We start from the raw sequence: 19,253 nt of genomic DNA, 5'->3' as shown, positions 1-19,253 counted from the left end.
AGCTTTTCAGTCCACTTTGCTTTCTGGACAGTGGATATTAATAAATGTTGGAGTAGAACAGCCTGAATCTGAACTCAAGGTGTCACTTTTAGTTTCTAGAAAACCCTGAGAAACATGAAATTCCTCTCATAGCTGTCCTGAAGACAGCCTTTTATGGTGTACTGAAAACATGCAAGAGATTTAAAAATACTTGAAAGATGAAAACTTAGAGTCTAAGTAAGACTTGGCAATGTATTTTTGTGTTGGAGGGGTTCAAGTACAGCTTTGAACGAACACAAGCGGAACAGGAAATATATTTCAGTGATCCAGTCCTTAATCCCATCATAAGTCACCTTTAAAAGGAAATGTGTTTATAATGTGAACTCCATGAATAATAGAAAACAAACAAAAACAAACGTTCATCTGGGCTAAAGGACATTCTTTGTATAAATGTAACACCTGCCTGAAGAAATGAAAATGAGTTTACCAAACTTGGTATATTAACAGAAATATTAAGGTTTTATTCCTAAGTGTTTATTTAAATTAAGGACAATAGCTTGTTCTGGGCAGTAGCAGTTGTGTTTATTGCCAACTAAAACATCCTACAAATCCATTTTTCTGAAGAAATATTGTAGGATGACATCTTTCGTAACAATTCTATCAAATAAATATGAAAATACTGAGAAACTGAATGTAGATTTTTTCATAGGAATTCTTTGTTGGTGACTTACCATTGCCTTCTGAAAGACATAAATGAATAATTAAAAAGTTATGAAAAGGTCGTTGGTGTCATTTATTCTTTATTTAAATTCTGTGTGTATTCTGTTTTGCTTCTAAAGCTGGAACTGAAAATGAAAATAGCAGAAGGTAAATTTCACGAAGAAAAACTGAAATTACAACAGAAGCATGATGCTGATGTTCAAAAGGTAAGAAGTGTTTGTATTTTTTCCCAAAAGCAGTATATTAAACAATAATAGAGACTATGATTATCATAAATATTTATCAGTTGTTCTTTAACTTCTTCACAATTGCTATTAATGTTCATTGGAAGTCAAATGGTAGGCAGCAGTTGGCATAAACTGAGAGGAATGCAGAATATTTTATGGTAACATAAACTTAGAAAGAGGAAAACACTTGCAGAAAGGAGATAAAAATACAAGGCAATTTGTTTGTTTGAACAAGACAACCTATTTTACCAGCATAACAACTTCTGTGGGAAATCATAAACTCGTGAATTTTCTGTTAGAGAGAAAAATTTTGTATTAGAGAAGAATGTGAACAAAACTATTTTTTCATGGACAAAATGCAAAATATAAGAGTAGGAAAACCCATGGATATATCATGTATGTTCCTGCTCACACAGCAGCAGTGCTTGCTGTCCTGTTTGGATACTGTCTTAGAGCAGAGGCAGCTCACGAAACAGCCCTTTATTTATGGTGTTGCATTTTTAAACTTTATGTGGCTCTTAATTCTTCCAGCACTAACGTGTCACCAGGTCTCTGGGTTGCACCGGGTTTGTCTTTATTGTGTCACATAACACCACGCCTGGGAGGATGATACCTATCCCAGACCATACTGTTGCTTTTAATCCCATGTTTTCAAGGTGGGGTGAAATCCTGTGAGATTCCAGGTGCCTCCGGCAGGGCTCTGATCCCGGGGCTGTGGTGGGAATCCCAATCCCGGCGTCGGCATCACTGCGGCTGATCCCGCTGTAAGCTCGGCATTAGTCAGGGCCTCTGCTTTGTTTCCTAAACACTGAGTCACAGGCTTGGAGGAAGCTGGTTGACACAAATCTGTGACACATCAAAGCCTCCTGAGAGGATGTTAATATTTGGTCAGGTGCATATTTGGCTCATCTGTTCTCAAGGCTTCGGAGCAGAAGCAGCGAGCGAAGCTGAGAGTCTAAAGGAAACAGCTTTGTGAGAATAAGAAATAGTTTAAATGCTTTCTCATCCCTTGAGTTGTCATCCCTTCCTAACTGATGTTAGAATTCTGTCTTTTGAAGTTGTTTAATAACGTTGGATATTTTAGAAAAGGTTAAATAGTGTCGTATTAATCTTTAAAGACACAAAACGTTTATTGCAGATGGAGTAATATTGTTTTAAGATGAAAGCTTCTGTTTGATAAGAGATTTGGGGCACCGTTATAAAATTTTTGCAACTTTAATCTTTATCTTAAACACAAAGTTTAAATTAAAATACTATCTCAAAGTGTGCAAGTATTCAAGCTGTTTTTTTCCAAACTCAGCCTGTACAGAAATGTGGGTGTAGTTACCCTCATATACTTGCTCTATTCCAGTCCATTGTTCCTTGGGATCTATGCAAGGAATTTCAGTTGGTGAAGCACAGAAGACTGTAATGAAGTTCACCAACTTATTTAAATATTTCTTCAATCTGCTGAGAATTTTAGATGCTTTTAAATACTATTAGGCAACATAAGTATGGAAATCTTTTCTGTTTGCCGTAGTAGCACCATGAAAGTTCCAAACTCAACAAAAGCAACACCAGGTTTACCCAGGTTTAAAATAAAACAAAAAGACCCACCTTAGAACATGAAACTCCTTTTTTAATCTGCTTTTGCCTGCATTTGTCTAAACCAGTCCTTTGTTTATGACTTGGCAGTCGTAGCTGGGAAAATGATTTAGGTTCAGTCACTTAGTCCTGCACAACCTGAGCACTTCTTGGAGGCAGCACCTTTGACAGAGATCAGGGTGTATTATCTTGTGCACTGGCTGTAGTTTGGAATGTTTTGGACTTTTGTTAAAATATTCTGAATTTTCTCTGCAGATTTTGGATAGAAAGAATGATGAAATAGATGTGCTGAAGTCCACCTACCTAAAGAAACAAAAAGAATCTGAGGAGACGATTAGAAAACTGGAGAAAAAAGGTGATTTTTGTCCTCATGGTTGTTTTCTATGTGGTGGTATTGTACTGCATCCTCTTGTGGCTGTGGGCTTGCATGTTCCTTCTGCAGACATCCCTTTCTTCATCATTTGTAGCTCTTGATTTAATTTTTTCCTTTAGATCCTGAGATTCTTGTCCAGTTGTCTCTGCTGTTTCCAACCCAAATGTTCCAAGAGGCCTGTGATCTATTATATTGAATACAGGTTTTATGAGCGTCACCAAAAAAAGTTCCTTTGATGCTACTGAAGTATTTTGGCCACTTATTTCAATTTTTTGGGAATCTCTGGCTCAAAGTTCATTTCTTTATACATTCAGAACATTTTAACCAAACCACAATGGGTTTTTTTTAAGGCTATTGTGGCAGGAGATTTCAAACGTGAGTAGTCTTGAGTGTGTCATAAGTACAAAACTCGCCTTGAGTGTGGCTTGTCAGCAGTTTTTCAATGTTAGTTTCTTTTAGAATTCCTTGGAGTCCCTTTGCACTATGGACTAAACCACAGTGTAAAATAATACAGAAGTTTGGTAATCTGTGTACAAAAAGGGAGAAAGTTCCATGTGTTTTGTTTCCTGCTCCTTGGGAAAGCAATTTGTCCAACAAGGGATCTGGGGCTTCTCTCTGGGGGCTGGTGGTTGCTCTTGTCTGGAACAAGTTGAGCTGGAGTTGCCCACACTGTTCCAGGTAATGAAAATCCTCAGTCACTCCTGAAAAGTGAATATGTACCTGCGTTTTCCACTAATGATGATGCCATCACTTGCAATTTAAGTTAGGGAACTTAATTTCCTTGTGTATCTTGGGCACTCAACCTTCACAGGAACTTTTCTCCTAAGGATGCTCATGAAGTCAGGTTAAAAGTAACTGCTTTCTTGTGGTTATACAGAATTTTGCTGATGTATATTTACTCCTTCAGGAAGGAAAACTCTCTCTGAAATATTATGTAAACAAAGTAGAAAAGAGAGAACACCTTGTAATATTGTAATGACACAGAATTTAAGTGCTACATTTTAAAGCAGCACATGCATTAAGTATTTAAGAGCCAAAAACCATCAGAAAGCCAGGTCAGTTGGAAAACTGGCATAAACTGATTGTATCTATTGCCAACACTGAAAAATCCCAAAGGTCTTGAATGGTTGTTTAATTTTTTCCCATTTTTAACAGTTCACACCCTTGTTCGTGAGTCCCAAGTTGTGAGAGAAGCCAAAGAGCAGCAGATTGTGGAGCTGAAGAAGATGTGTGAGCAAAGCAATGATTCCTTGAACAATGAGTGGGAGAAAAGGGTAATGAACAATACTTCCCTCCTTTGACAGACTCCTGCAGTGTTTATCTGGGATAATGCATTTTGTCACTCAAAGAAATAAAGACACAGAATGAGTTTTAGGGATATTTTTTGTGTTGATTTTATTTTTTCCTGGAATAATCAAGAATCTCTTTGCTGATGCTTTTACACCCAGCTGGTCACCCTGTTCTGGGGTTCATCTGGCCTCCTGGCAAGTCTCTGGATGTATTAGGGAAGTGTTTATTTCTGGTTGACCTGACATGGAATTGTAATCTGGGTAAACCTGCTGCTACCTGCTGGCATGGTGATTCCTTTGAACTCTTAGTTTTGCAATGGGTCATGAATTCTTCAGTGTATTTTTGTTTATTGTTCAACTCAAGACAGCAGCAAAGCAGAGGGAAGGGCATGTTTATTGAGAGACAGTGTCACCTTTGTCCAGATTATTGTCAGTATTTGTCTTGCTTCCCCCTCTCAGGAGAGGGAGGGTCAGAAAAAGGACAAACCCACCTCCCTTCATGAAGTGTGCTGTATAATTTAATTTATTTTCATCCCTGCATCTAGAAATGAAGTTGGGTTTAATTCTTGCCTTCTTAAAGCCAAATCATAATCATAAATCATAAATTGTCCTTTGTGTTGAAGATCTTGAGGCTTCAGTGTTGGGTGTTTTTTTGTTTGGTTGTTTTTGGTTTTTTTTTTTTTTTTCATAGAATCCCAGACCGGTTTGAGTTGGAAGGGAGCTTAAAGCCCATCTCATTCCAACTCTCTGCCATGGGCAGGGACACCTTCCACTATTCCAGGTTGCTCCAAGCCCCATCCAGCCCGGCCTTGAACAATTCCAGGAATGGGGCAGCCACAGTCTTCTTTTTGTTTTAGAGAAACAATATCTTCAGAGAGGACAGAAATGTGGATACCTGGGCTTTCCAGTGATTCTATTGATATGCTATAATAATGTAACAACACTTCTTGATGCTAGTTGTAGATGCCATTTGTTATTTGTGCCTTTTTTTCTGACGCAGCTCCACGATGCTGTGGCTGAGATGGAGAAGGAGAAGTTCAACATCCGGAAGAAGCACACGGAAGATATGCAGGAGCTGCTGGAGGAAACCAACGCTCGGCTGGCCAAGATGGAGGAGGAGTATTTGCAGCAGACACGATCGACTGTAGGTTTTGGTGTAAACCTGTCACGACAGCAAGCGTCTCTTAAAATATTTAAATTCCGTGTGTTTATGTTCAAGTGGACTGGAAGTGTCCCAGGCCAGGTTGGATGGGGCTTGGGGCAACCTGGGGTGGTGGAAAGTGTCCCTGCCCATAGCAGGGGTGGAATGAGATGATCTTTAAGGTCCCTCTCAACCCAAACCATTCCATGATTCTGTGATTCATGTACGTACATCCTTATTTTTGATAGTGCAATGTAGTTGTTCTCTTGTGGGAGAGGGCACTGTCCTGGCAGCCAGTCCAACCAAGGATGTTATTCCCCAGGTAAAATTAATCAAGGTACAGCCCTTCAATCAATGTTACACAGATCTCTTAGTACCAGTCCTTACTTACAAATATGTCTCACTGCTTTGGATTCAAGTTAGCAGAACTTTTGTCTTTGCAGGTTTGTAGACCATACAAGAGGATTTAGATATTACATCTATTTCCATAAAAACATGTGACTCTTTACTCACACACCTCCTCTTTGAATGGGTAAATGCTTCTGTTAGATGAAAGATCACATTAAAAGGATTTTAAAATAAGTATTGATTATTCTAATTTATTAAATTTCTTTTCTAGAATAATTATAAGCATGTAATCAGATATAATCTGGATTTTGTGCCCGTTATATAAATGATGCAGAAAGCAAAAACATTAACAAGTAACCTCAAAAAAGCATCCTGTACTTTTCATCAGGATGGGGTATGAGGAAAATTGAATGAGTGAAAAGACAATGTCAAACAAAATTTATTCCTTTATTAATGAATGTTGAATTTAAAAATTAACATTCAGATCATGTCACAGGTAACAGTAAATACAGAGAAAAATGGACACAGTCTGTCAGCAAGATTGAATTTAAGAACCATCAAAACTAGACAGATCTTGCTGAGCAGCTTCTGATTTAATAATTAAACAAGGCAGAGTTCAAGGCAGGGCTTAAGATGAAAGACTAGACTGTCACTGGAAATTAGTTTTCTTTTTTTCTCTCTCTCCTTTCTCTCTCCTGATTTTTTTTCCTATTTTTTTTGTTGGTATTTCAGAGTTTCTCTGTTCAGAGTTTCATGTTGTCAGGAATGTCAGTGCTGTTAGCAAGTGGAATTGGCTGAACAATTTCACCAATGCTATAGAACTGATAAGGAGGGGTTTGTGCCCTGAACAAGGATGAACTTCCTGAGGAGGGGTACAGGGCCAGCCTGGAATTATATTCAATGATATATTAGAAATTACTCTTTTTTTTTTAATTATTAAAAAACCCTCCACAAAACCCCAAAAAGCCACAAAACAAGCAAAAACCCCAAGCCCCCAAAGCAAACAACCCTCTGCCCGCAGAAAACCAAACCCGTACTGAGCAGCTGGCTTGGCACTGATGGAGAATTTTGCTGTGCTGTGGCTGTGAAATCTCTGAAGCCACTTGCCAGAGCTCAGGTGGCTATTCAGGTGACCTTCTCTCTTGTGTGAGGTTCTTGCCTTGGTTCAGGTTCGTGTCACCACCAGGGATGGTCGGGGCAGTGGCTGCTCAGGGCAGATACTTGGGGTTTTATTTTACTTTAACAGTGGATGAACTTTCTGTTCCACTTCTCTCATCTTCAAGCCTTTGTTAATATAAAAATAACACTGATATATACATCCTGCAAGGACAGCTGGGTCTTATTTTCTGACTCCAGCCTCCTGAGGAGTTCTTTGCTCATTTCCCTGCATATTCCCATAAATTTAAGGAAGAATGGGAAGTGCTAGAGTAGTCTCAGACTACCTGCCTGTCCTCACTCTGCTCAGTTTTTAATTTGTTTATATTAGGAGATGAAGTTCCAGGAAAAAGATACAACTTTTGAGAGATGCTTGTAATTTACTGAAAGGAAAGGTAATGAAATTAATGGAAAGTCTAAGAACACTTTACGTGTATTATCATCGATTACAGCTTCCCATTGAAATACTGTCTTCTCTTCCATTTTGAAAGATTTGTAATTTAGAAATCAGTTGCATATGCTGTTTTGGATAAGGGAGATGTCACTTTGCGGCGGGGATAAACATCCATATTTTGAAAATTGATTTATTTTTTATATACAACATCGAATTTACTGTCATGATTGATGACAGCTTTGCCATTGTAACTCTTGTGTCCCTGCGTCGCAAAAGAACCTCATTGCTCAAAGCTACTGAATAACAACAGGGGTAGTCCCTCATTTATTCTGGGCTTTTCTCAATAATTATCTTTCGTTTTAGAATGAGACAGTCCAAAAGCTGGGGGCTCGTGTGCAGCAGTTGACTGTTGAGGCTGAAAATAGTCATTTGCAACGTCAGAAATTATCTCAAGAGAAGACTGAGGTAGAACAGCGTTACCAGGAGGTCTGCTCCCAACTTCAGGAGCTGAAAGCAAGGTAATCAAATAACAATTGCTGGTGTAACTTTTAAGAATATGGAATTTCCAGAAGCAAACATTACTCATTTTGTTCCAGGAACACACTGAATGGCATTTAACATTAGAAAACTCTCATGAAAATGTATTAATTGGTGTCAAACTCATTTAGAGTGACCCAAATGATCACCTCGAGGAGTGTGTTACCTTTCCATTATTTATAAGCAGCTCCTTCTGTGACAAGAGCACGTGGCAGACATGCAGACTCCGCGGAATTGATACTGAGCAGGTAAAATGCCAAAATATGAAAGCAATTTCCATATTCTGTTTGCTTGCTCCTTGTAGGTACAACTTACTTCAGAAAGACAAGAACCAGATTATACAGGAATACAAGGAGAAGCTTCAGCAACTACAAAGTAAATTTGATGTTGATAGAGATTTTCTAAAGCAGGAACAAGCTCAGGTATGCTGCCAGGTATAACAGGCAGGAAAATGGAGTTTATTTCTTAAGTGTTCTCCTCACTATAAATATGATACTTATGAATAAATCCAAGGAACTGCTCAGTTCCCCAAGTTACTTGTGAGTGTGAGTTTAAATAAAATTGGGATTTAATTTGTTGTTCCCACATTTGACTCAAAAATCATCTGAAGTTGGCTGGTAATTCTGCTGTGTGTATTTCTACAGCTGATTCAGATGAGGTACAATTAATATCTTGATTTTGTTTGTGCTCCTTGTAAAAATTCCGGATACCAGAGAATTTCAACACACTTAAAGACTTGATGTTTTCACAAGACCTCTTCCATGACAGAAAATATTTTTTCCAGAAAAAAACCAGTCCTGCAGGCCTCATAGTATTGAACATTGTGTTAAACATTTATATATTTAAGGAATTATTTTTATATTTTGTGAGTGTAGGTTTCACCCAAAATGTAATAACTCTGGTTTGTTTCTGGAAAAGCATCTCTCAGGTTGATATCTACCAATATGCATAGGTACAGACATGGTATATATTTTAAATGATTTTAAAGTTAAATGATTGTAGAAAAGACTCAATTTTTAAATACCATTTATTAATCCATAGAGCTGTAGGACAAGTGGGGTCTTTGGTATTTATTTGCTGGAATTCTCTGAGCTTTGATGATACTTAACTTCATTTAATTTACGAGGTATTTTTCTTTCTACCAATTTTTAGTAGATTTTAGTAGGGATTTTTTATTGTTGGGGGTGGTTTTTTGTGCTTTTGTTTCCATTTCTAAGTTCACCAGAGGGCCTGAACTGATGTATCCAGAGCTGTAAACTCACACAGGTTTTTTTTCTCCCAAGCTGATATTTTTTTCCAATTTCTGGGCACCTTAGAGAAATAAATTTTAAAATGCCAAAGAGCTAATGAGGAATGCAATACAAAAATTGATTTTTCTGTTAAATCCCAGCAGACATCTGATGTGATTGCAGAATTACAGCGTGGAATGGCTCTGTTGAAACAACGATTGGAAGACTCAGAACATCAAAGGCAGCAACAGCTGAGGGTGAGCCCTGATTTTCTTTCTCAAAAATGCCCAACCCTTGTTGCTTTCTTTGGTGATTTAAATGTTTAGATAGCCATGCTTAAATGTAGTGATGTAGACCATGCTTGCTTGTTTCTGTTTATTTAATGGAAATATATAAACTGTCACATATGGTTAAAGGTTGATTTAAAAAGTGTCACTAAAAGAGAGGTAAGAGCAGAATTTTCACAGAAGTTTTCTGACTGTTTCTTGTAGTTCACGTGTTAAATAAAACAGTTTAAATGTGTATTGGTGGTTTACAAAGAAGCCTGTCAAAGAATGATGAATATCTTTTTTTTCTCGTAAACTGTGAACATTTTTAAAGTTCCAAAATTGTTTTTAATTTTCACCGTTTAATAGTTCAGTTCAGTATTCTGTCTTCCTGTAGGCATTTAAATTAATCCTTCTATCTCAAGGTAATGAGTTCCACATCTGTATCATGTATCAGTCCTGGTTGAGTTTTGGCATCTACTTTTCCTCCAATGTCTTTCATTTCACAGTTGATGTAGTACAGAATGGCATTTTAATAGCTCAGGAGAACAAGTTGCTTTTTCTCTTTAGAACACATGAATCATGACTTTTGAGATAGTTGTGTTATTTGCTGTTCGTTGAATTTTTTTGTATGTCAGAGAATTTTTTCATGATGATATAAAGTGGGTTTTTATTTTTTATGGACTGTTCTATATGGTAGCAAATGTCTGTGTGATGAATGCTCTGAAATGGAAGAAAAATGGACTTTGTTTATTTAGAATACACATCTTTTCCTCTGCAGGATCAAGAATACAAGGTTCAGCAGGACAAGCTTCACTTGCAGCGTGCGTATGAGAAACAGGTAATATTTCCAGGAAAATTTACCATCTTCTGCACAGCTCCAGTTTTGTTCTGTACATGACTTAAAGGTTTAAATTTTGAAACCCTCCAAAATAGTAAATTTGGGAATCCAAGCACTTCACAAGGTTTGGAAGAATAATTGGACAAATTCAAGGAGTATTTTAAGCACAGCTGTTTAAGGATAGGGATATCGCCTCTGATTTTAGGAACCCGTTGCCAAGTGATGGAGGCTGGGAAGGCATTCCCAAAGAAGTGCTCCTGGAAGCCTGTCCTCTGTGTGTGCACTGCTTGGGGTGGCAGCTGATGGCAGCTGCTGTTATTGAAAAGATAATGAACTGAATGAAACCTGGCCTGACCTGTTGGCAGTGTTCATGTGCTCTCCCATACTCCTTTTCCCCCAGCATGTCTCTATTCCATCCCTCTCCATGTGTTCTCTATATATTGTCAACATGCATTGTTTTTACATCAGAAACTTAAAGTAAAAAATGTAATTTTCATCAAAAACACTTCATCTTAAAGCACTTTGCAAATACTGCCTGCTCTTTTAGACTTGAAACATCAATAGGCTTCAAATTAAACTTCAATTTTAGTGACATTGTATGTGCAACTCATGTGCAGCCAGAGGGTGCCTTAGATGCCTGTTTAATTGAAAGGATGTGTTACTCAAACATGTCATTTCCAAATGTGGCAAATTTATAACATAAGATAATGGATTGTGATCCGAGCTACTTGTCACTTGGTAATAGCACTTGTGACATGAATTGTAGTGAGGTTTTGGTTTGAGTTAGTCCCTTCTGCTGACTTGAAGTCAAAACATTCTTTGTTCCACGATCTGCCTTGGTTTAAACCTAGCCTACATTCATCTTTTTAGTCAAGTCATGGGTGTTATGAATGTTGAACTCAAGAAAAATCCAGGATTGGAGTAATTTGCAGGCCAAATTAAAAAATATATTGGCACAGTTTGACTGAGGTTTGAGGATCTTTTGGGAGAAAGCTCCTTAGTATGGACTGAGGGCATGTCAGGAGTGCCTCCACAGCAGTGAGCCCAGGGAGGGAGGCTGGAATTCTGCATCAATAAACAAGGAAGCAGAGCCTTTCTTTTTATAGATAACTTGACAGCAGTTTGTTCATGAATTCTGGTGTAACTGTTTTCAAAATCAAATCTTTGAGAAAGGACGAGGAGAAAAATACCTGTGAATAATCTCTGGATATAAATCCATAAACCAGGATGGATTGGCCCATAAAATACTAAAACAAGTAAAGGAATCGTGAAGTCTCTGCTGCAATCTGTTCACTTAAAAACCTACCCATTATCTAATAATCCTTATGAGTCTGCAGTGGCTGTTGCCTCTGCGGATACCTAAACATCAAACAAATCATAGGTAGTAACCTTAAATGTCACTGTTTGATTAAATGTGCTTATCTGCTGAATCAGGAACCAGTTAGGCTAAGTGGCTTTACAAGCCAAGGAAACACCTGCTTTTTATAAATAGTCTACTGCTTGTTTTCCAAACATTCAGCTCAGCATCACAGGAGTGACAGATTATTCCTGAGAGCCATTCACAAGCCACCTGTTAAATACGTAGAATTTTACCAAGTTTGGCAATAGCTTCTTCATTCTCTAGTAGGCAGCTCATGGATTTGGAGGCTCTTGGAAACCAAGTGTTCCTGGAGTGAGCACCTTCATGGAACTGCTCCCAGCAGAGAATCTCTGAATTTGTTTTTTCATTGGCCTACACACTTTTTTCTTTATTGTAGTGTCTTAACAGCCTGCAACATTACAAATGACTGTAGGTGGATAAAGGATTTCCTGCATGTCCCATCCCCACGTTGTTCCTTGAGCAGTTCTAAAGCAATACAACTCTTGTATTATATGCAAACCCTTGTACTTAACCTGCTCTTGGCAAAAAACATTACAGAAACTCATGGTTTGGACCACGCCTGGGAGGTTGCCAAATTCAAAGGTTTTTGTAACTATTTTTAGGATTATTATTAGTAATTCTTCTACTATTTTTATTCTTTAGGATGTTTATGTAAGATATTTATGTTCGATATTTTTTCTTGTAAGAATTGATCAAAAGTGATTCCCTTTGGTGGTCACAAATAGGTGAGCAGGAGCTCTGCGCCCTAGAGCTCCATTTTAGGCATATTCCTATCTGCTTTTCTCTGCTTACCTAAAGAAAACCTAGTTCCTTTTTTATGTAATTACTGATATTTCTTTATTCTAGAGAATAGTATTCACTTTGAGAAGGAGAATAGCTCATTGGCTGCGTTCTCATACTTAATCTCTCTGTTAATCTCTACTTTTGCATTTCACATAATTTTAGAAATCTATGGGTGGTTGTCGGCATCAGTGGAAAAAGAATATGCAAATGAATAGTTTTTAGAATTAAAAATAACATTGATTTATTTTTAACTCAGACACTGTTTTGGTTAAAATACATGGTGTTTTTTTCCTTAAATGGCAGATTCATGGCATTCAGAATGATCTGGATAAAGAAAGAGGGAATGCTCAAAAGAAAATTCACCACCTGGAACAGGCTCTGAAGTAAGTGAATATGGAATAATTGTTGAACCACCCCTGGTATTTATTATGAATATTTATTTATTAATATTTATTTATTTATGAAATAAACTTATGATTTATCTCATCTAACTGCCCTCCTATAGTTTTTTTTCCCTGTTTTAAAGCTGCATCTTCAGGGTTCTAATCAGAAAGAAAAATGATAGAAACTAAAGCAAGAACCAACTCATCCAAATTTGTTGACTTTTAAGGGGTGGAAATAAAATAGAATTGAGGTTAATGCTGTCAGCTGGCCTTGTCCTCTCAAATAAATCGGCCAAGGTTCAATTCAGAGTGGATTCATAGAAAGCAAATAATCACAACTAAAGACTTGTTGCTTTGGGCTCTTCTAGAAAAGGGAATAATTTGAAAGATGTATTTATTGAGATCATATTTTACCTTAATTTAGTATATGATGCTTCTGATTTTATATCTTATTTTTAATATTCACATATTACAACTCTAATGTGGACTTTTCCTCTTTGTTACAACACTTCTTTGCGTGAATACTTGTTCTTCACATGGATCTAAGGCTGGGAGAAGTGCTCTGTAGCAAACAGTTTTCATTAACTAACTTGGAACAGGGTTTTTTGCTGACTTTGTCCATGAAAAGCTAATCAGGCTGAACCTGAACCAAGTTTGATGTTTTCTGAGCAGGGGGGTGGTTTATGTACAGCAGATGCACGTAGGACAAGATCAACTCTTGCTATGCTTCTTCCATTTTTGATTATGTACAGTATTATTCCCATGTGTTAATCCAGTTTAAATTCAAAGCTGTGGAAGTAATTTCTAGGGAAAACAGATTATTCTGAAACAAACCAGAAGTTATTTGCTAAAAGTATTCAGTTTAATATCACAATGTACCTTATCTAGGCTGGGAGAGGCAAGTAAAGATACTTTTATTCCATAAAAGTGACAGGGCTGAAGTCTGTATTTCTATATTTCTATAATCTCTGAGGTATTTGGCATAAATAGAGACTATCTTAAATCACTGCAGACATTAATAAAAACTCCAGCTTTTAATCTTTAAATTCTTTAGGCTGACTGTTATTTATAATTTTGGGGAGATTGAATTGTTATCAGCTGCACTTAATCTTTTCGTATTTTACCATCTGATTTGTTGATAATGAAGTTGCATTAATTTTCTTCCACATCTTTCAAATAATATGTCAGTTTGCACTTACTTATGTTAATAAAACCAGTCTGACTTTGCAGCCCAGTGGCTGCTCAGGGTTGATCCCCACGTGGGTGCAGAGGAAACTCTCGCCAGGCACGATCTATGAGGTGCTGGGGATTTGGAACTTGAGCAGCACAGCTGAGGAGCTCTTGAACAGAACTGAGGATGTCCTCAGTTATTTGAGATGTACCCTGGCTGTATTTAAGCTTAGGTTTAGGTTGGAGTTGGAGTAAGGATTTGAAAGACTCAAGTTTTAAGAGCCCGAAGTGCTGGTGATGCTTCAAGGGCCACAAACTATGACAGTGTTGGCAGAGCTCAGTCCCAGCCTTGTGCTTCCTGTGAGTGAATCCTTTGGCCAAAACTGGGGATGGGTCAGCTCCTGGGATTGAAAACCCCTGGGGACTGTTCAACAGGCTAAAAATCACCTGCTATTTCCCCCACAGCAAGTGATTAATAACCTATTTCTCTATGGTTTTCAAAATGTCTTCTGGTACAAATTGCTTCCACTCCTGTGGGTCCCTTCCAACTGGGAATATTCTGTGATATTGTGGAGTCACTTCCATGTCCTATGGCACTCTGTTTCTCTTATGCTTTTTCTTTTCATTTTGTTTTCTTTGATTGAGGGTGTTGAAAATAATGTAGAGATTTCTAATATTAAATCATATATACCTCTCCCACTTGAAATGGAAAATGTTTTAATTTTGCAGATTTTGCTCTTTACTAGAACTCTACACTACTGCTCTTTTGGTTGTTTTATAGCAGGGATTTGGGGTTAATTTTAAGATTAATGATGGAATTAATAATGCTAATAAGTGATGATTCTGTAACTGAATAGAAATAAAAATTAGCTTTCAAGTGTGGTTTTGTCTGGATGGAGACAGAAGTTGGCAGATTCCTGAGGGTGGATTGGTGATGCTAAAAAGATGATATTTGCCGAAATGCAGTGCCCTAGTCTGGGCCCAGCTCATATTCTGCTGGTTGGGATTTCACCTCTGGGTCTGACCTTTCTGAGCAGGGTTGGAACAGACTCACATGCCCAGGACAGAGGAGCTGTCAATCCTGCAGGGCTTTCTGCAATTCAAGCCACTGATTTAGCACCAGTGTTTCTGGACAATATTAAGATTTTTCATATATGTGTCTTTATATGGTATGCATGTAGGTAATAGATAAGGAGCAGTGATATTTATTGTGGCAGAAGTGGATGGCTTCCTTATGGATTTTGCTGCAAAAGTAAGTCTTTTTAACAATCCCTTGCTATTAATATGAATTCATAAGAGCCAATATCTTATGTAAAAATGCTTCATTTTGGTGAATTTCTTTAACTACTTGCTGAATGAAATTAAATAACTCCACACTAAGGCAGACACAGTAAATCTTAAGAAAACAACCTTGTCTTGCATGAGGTGGGTGAAAATACAGTTCAGCATCTTCAACAGAAACGATGCCTTGTGGAATTGCAACTCAGAACCCAGTAGGTGCATCAGTGATTTCTCACAAACTACTTTGATCTGAATGCACTTTGATTCTGAAATGGCCACAGGTTTATATCTTGAGTAGCTGGTGAGCTGCAAGCACACGGAAAGGGAAGTGGCAGGCATTTTAGAGGCATTTTTGTTATTATTATCATTATTTTTCCAGTGCTGTGACAGCAAACAGTGCTACTGCTGTTTCAAATGTATCCACACTGATGCAGAATGAAAGTGATTTGAGACATTGTGTGGAATAGTAAAATCCACATTTCCAAAAGTATCTTTCACTTCAAAAATAAAAAAAAAATAGTATTGCCACGGTTTCAATACAGAATAAGGGTTTACATAGTTTACATAAGGTTTTTTTTCTTCTTCTGAAGTTCATGGTAGAAATGGCTGTCAAAAGCAAACCTTTTGCAAAAGGATTGCTCCAACGCTCCTGACTCGTGGTGGTGACTTGTGGATATAAAATTTATATTTACTTTTGCAGTGCATGTCACAGGCATTGATTGCCTAATAGCAAAAGTCACTCTAAGAAAGTGCTCCAAGGGCTTTGCTAGAATGTCCTTTAAATGGCATTTCTATAAGAACAAAGTTTTCTTGAAAAGCTTCTCTGTAATTACTTGGGGGGAAAGGTTGTTTCTCTAATCCCTGTGCTTTGGTTGCAGAAAATGTGTTAGGAGAGTGGGTTGCAAATAGGCTAAATCTCTGCTGTTCTTATCTCTCACAGTGAGCAGAGCAGTAGGAAATAGAGGTATAGAATTTGTCACAGTACAAACTGAGTACAATGAAACAGAAGATAAATGAGAGAAAAAATCTGTACCCATTTGCTGCTGAAGAAATTGCATGGAAGAGAAAGAAAAGGTCTTGCTGACTTTTTGCAATATTGTTAAAGAGCTCTCAGCATCATCTCTTGTGTCTTGTTCTGTGGAATTTGGATGCTTATTCATTCAATATATTTATTTTGCCTCTGCTAGTATTTTGGTAGCAGATTCTTTGATACTTTTAGTTTACTATGAGGAATATATATTTGCTATAGGGAAATATTCTCCATTTTATTGAAGATTACACAACACCACAACCACGATACCAGCTCAGTTTAGAGGTGGTTTGGTTTTGCCACTTCCATTCTGGAGTTATCAGAGAATTCCAGAATGGTTTGGGTTGGAAGGGCTCTTACACTCATCTCATCCCACCCCCTGCCATGGGCAGGGACACCTTCCACTCTCCCAGGTTTCTCCAAGCCCTGTCCAACCTGGCCTTGGGCACTTCCAGGGACAGGGAATAGCACCTTTGTGGCTGCATAGACATATAAAGTTGGTCGATCTCGAAACTGAGAGATTTTGGACTAAATTATAAACATACTGAATAGTTTGAGGCTGTGATCATCTGTCACCTTCATGGAAATGCAGACTACATTGGTTTCTTCAGGATAACAGTTGTGACAGTTCTCATGTACTGGGGATTATTACGGGATCTGATTTAATGCTTTTTGCTTTGCTTGCCTCATGCGCAAATAACATTTTCATGTGCTCCTGAAATACAGATTTCCTGAGTTCTTGTTCTTTAGTTCTGTAGTGTGGTTGAAGGAAACAAATTTTAAGAGGTCACATTAGGAGAAAAATGAAATGAAATGAAATGAAATGAAATGAAATGAAATGAAATGAAATGAAACGAAACTCCCCCTGTACAGAAGCTGTAGTTAAACACTGCAGTGTCAAGGGATGCCTGCACATCTCTTCTCCAGTGCTCCACAGCCTTCTCCCTCTCACTCTTTGCCTCTTTTTTTTTCAAGTCTGTCTATGGAGCCAAATCTCAGCACTTCGTAAGTGGGGATGATACAGAGCAAATGCTGAGCAGCTGCTTTATTCTGAGTCACTTAATAAAATTATTTGTTTACATAAGGAGTTACCAACACCTCTTTTTTTCCATGGCTTCTCTACCCCTTGTCTGAACTTGTTTAAAATTCTTCTGGGGAAGAAAGAGGGGCTAAACTCCTAAACTTTCTAGAAACCAGCAAAGCCACTTCTGTCTATTAGCAGATTTTCACAATAGTTTCGCAGTAGTTTCTAAAGCACTCGCAGACAGCTCTCACAGTATTCTGGGATTTGGTTTAGGTGGCAGACCAAATCTTCCCAACCATGACATGGTGTGAAGGGGGCGCCTGCAGGTGTTCAGTAAAACACAGAAATGAAAACGATTTGCTTTTCTTTTCTCATATATCCTTGTGTACATACACGTGGTTTCTGACATGGGAGTCAAGGAGAAGAAGTTGATTTCTTGTTGGAGGTGGTGCCATGGAGTTGCCTCACTGTAGACTTAAAAAACCTTTTTCCACTGCTTTTCGTCATTCCAGTGTGAGAGCAATGCTCTCTGCTTCCCTGTGCTGGGCTGCTATTTGTAGGGATTTTGTCAGGTGTTCAGTAGTACTAACTTACATTTTAAATTTCAATTTTTGTGTACAGCACAGTTATTTCTGCTACAAGGTTTTGCCTCACAGAAAATACCTGATAAAAATGTGTTTGCACTCGTATTTCCTAAATCAAGGTGGAAGAAATGCTCTTTAGGGAAGGAAATGCTTTTTTATTGGTACCAGTTACTCTTCTTGAAACCTCAGTCATTTCTTTATTCAAAAGGCTTCACTTGTCATCTCCTGGACTGGTTTGCCTGTCATTTGGTTGTTCTGGGTCATTCCTTACCTGACATTGATCCAGATTCATGGAGTTGGAGCTATTCTCAGGCTTCCCTTGTGGTATCAAACTCGGTATTGATACCTGTAAAGCCTTCAGAGCATGGCTTTGATATCACCCTTGCTAAAAGCAGAATTTAAAATGAAATTAGAACTGTTGTGGAGCCTCAGGCTGGGTCCCTGGCACAGGGAATTCCTGGACAGCAGCGACGCTGGAGATCAGTAAATTCCCTTTTTCTCTCGATTTTATTTCCACAAGGCCCCTGTCTGCTCTGGGCTCTGGTGCAGTGGGATGATCTGAGTTTATGAGATCCTGTTTTCATGCTGCCCTGAGTATTTTATTAAGGTTTTGCTGTTGTTCTGAGTCTGCCTGGCTGCCTCCAGCAGCTGCTCCTTCTGCCTGGGGTTTCCCAGTTCACCTGCTCTGGTGAAATGGTGACAAGACAAAAATGGGCACAGGGTGAACTGGTCCTTTGCAGAATCTTTTCCTACAGCTGCGGCTGAGTAATGACTCATTTTTCATTGTATGGTTCCCTTTGACACACAAAGAGAAGACTTGGGTTCGTTTGATTTGAAAAGCTCTTCTTGCTTTGTTCAAAAGTACCCAAAAATGCATCAAACTTCAGCACAGGAAGTTTTATGTAAGGATCTTCTAGTCTTTAAGATTGCTTGTATCTTGCAAAATTCCCATGATGTTTATTTAACTTTTCTTCTCTCTGTAATACCACAAAAGGAACAGTGTAAAAGAAGTGAGGGGACATAGATTTGAGAGGAATAAATGGTGAACAATCTGCTGCTGACCCAATAAAAAGGGAATCAGAGGAAGGCAAGGAAAAATAAACATGTGAAGAGAGCTGGCAGAAGGAGGTAGAATAAATAGCAGTGGAAATAATTAAATTTGTTTGCAATTTACATTTGCATAATTGTTAGACCCCAACATTTTGAAAAGAAGTGAAATTTGGGCTTTTCAAAATATACAGAAGTTGTATTTTGAAAAAAAGCTGTGATTTACAGTGGATCTTGAGAATTTGATTCTACCAAGCCCTTTGAGAACTTTATATTTAAACAGCTGCTCCTTCAAATCCTCTTGTATGGGCTTCTTGAAGTGGTGCGCGTCAGAAATGCCACTGCACACAGCAAAACACAATAGCCTGAGAATCATCAATGCAATAATAAATAAATAAAGGGAGTGATAGCTTTAACCACAAGTTAATTTTTTAGTCCTTTTTTCCTTTCTTGCTCCTCTAAGTTGAATCCAGATTCTGAGTAATTG

At 38.0% G+C, this 19,253-nt stretch overlaps 1 protein-coding gene across 6 annotated transcripts in view; it reads left to right on the top strand.

The window, feature by feature from the left end:
• Positions 1 to 19,253, top strand: part of CEP112 (centrosomal protein 112) — a 158,266-nt gene that overhangs the window by 28,825 nt on the left and 110,188 nt on the right. For 5 of the 6 annotated variants that reach the window (XM_048323684.1, XM_048323682.1, XM_048323680.1 and 2 more), the window contains 9 exons: positions 819 to 905; positions 2,766 to 2,865; positions 4,039 to 4,157; positions 5,173 to 5,316; positions 7,574 to 7,728; positions 8,052 to 8,169; positions 9,138 to 9,233; positions 10,024 to 10,083; positions 12,551 to 12,630. In XM_048323684.1, the coding sequence (XP_048179641.1) occupies positions 819 to 905; positions 2,766 to 2,865; positions 4,039 to 4,157; positions 5,173 to 5,316; positions 7,574 to 7,728; positions 8,052 to 8,169; positions 9,138 to 9,233; positions 10,024 to 10,083; positions 12,551 to 12,630 (959 nt within the window). The remainder of the gene's footprint in view (positions 1 to 818; positions 906 to 2,765; positions 2,866 to 4,038; positions 4,158 to 5,172; positions 5,317 to 7,573; positions 7,729 to 8,051; positions 8,170 to 9,137; positions 9,234 to 10,023; positions 10,084 to 12,550; positions 12,631 to 19,253) is intronic. The other variant, XM_048323681.1, reaches the window with a different exon arrangement.

Source organism: Corvus hawaiiensis, chromosome 19, assembly GCF_020740725.1.
Source record: "Corvus hawaiiensis isolate bCorHaw1 chromosome 19, bCorHaw1.pri.cur, whole genome shotgun sequence".
Lineage (NCBI taxonomy): Eukaryota > Metazoa > Chordata > Aves > Passeriformes > Corvidae > Corvus > Corvus hawaiiensis.
The sequence above is the reverse complement of the archived record's forward strand: the minus strand, read 5'-3'. Positions and strand labels throughout refer to the sequence as shown.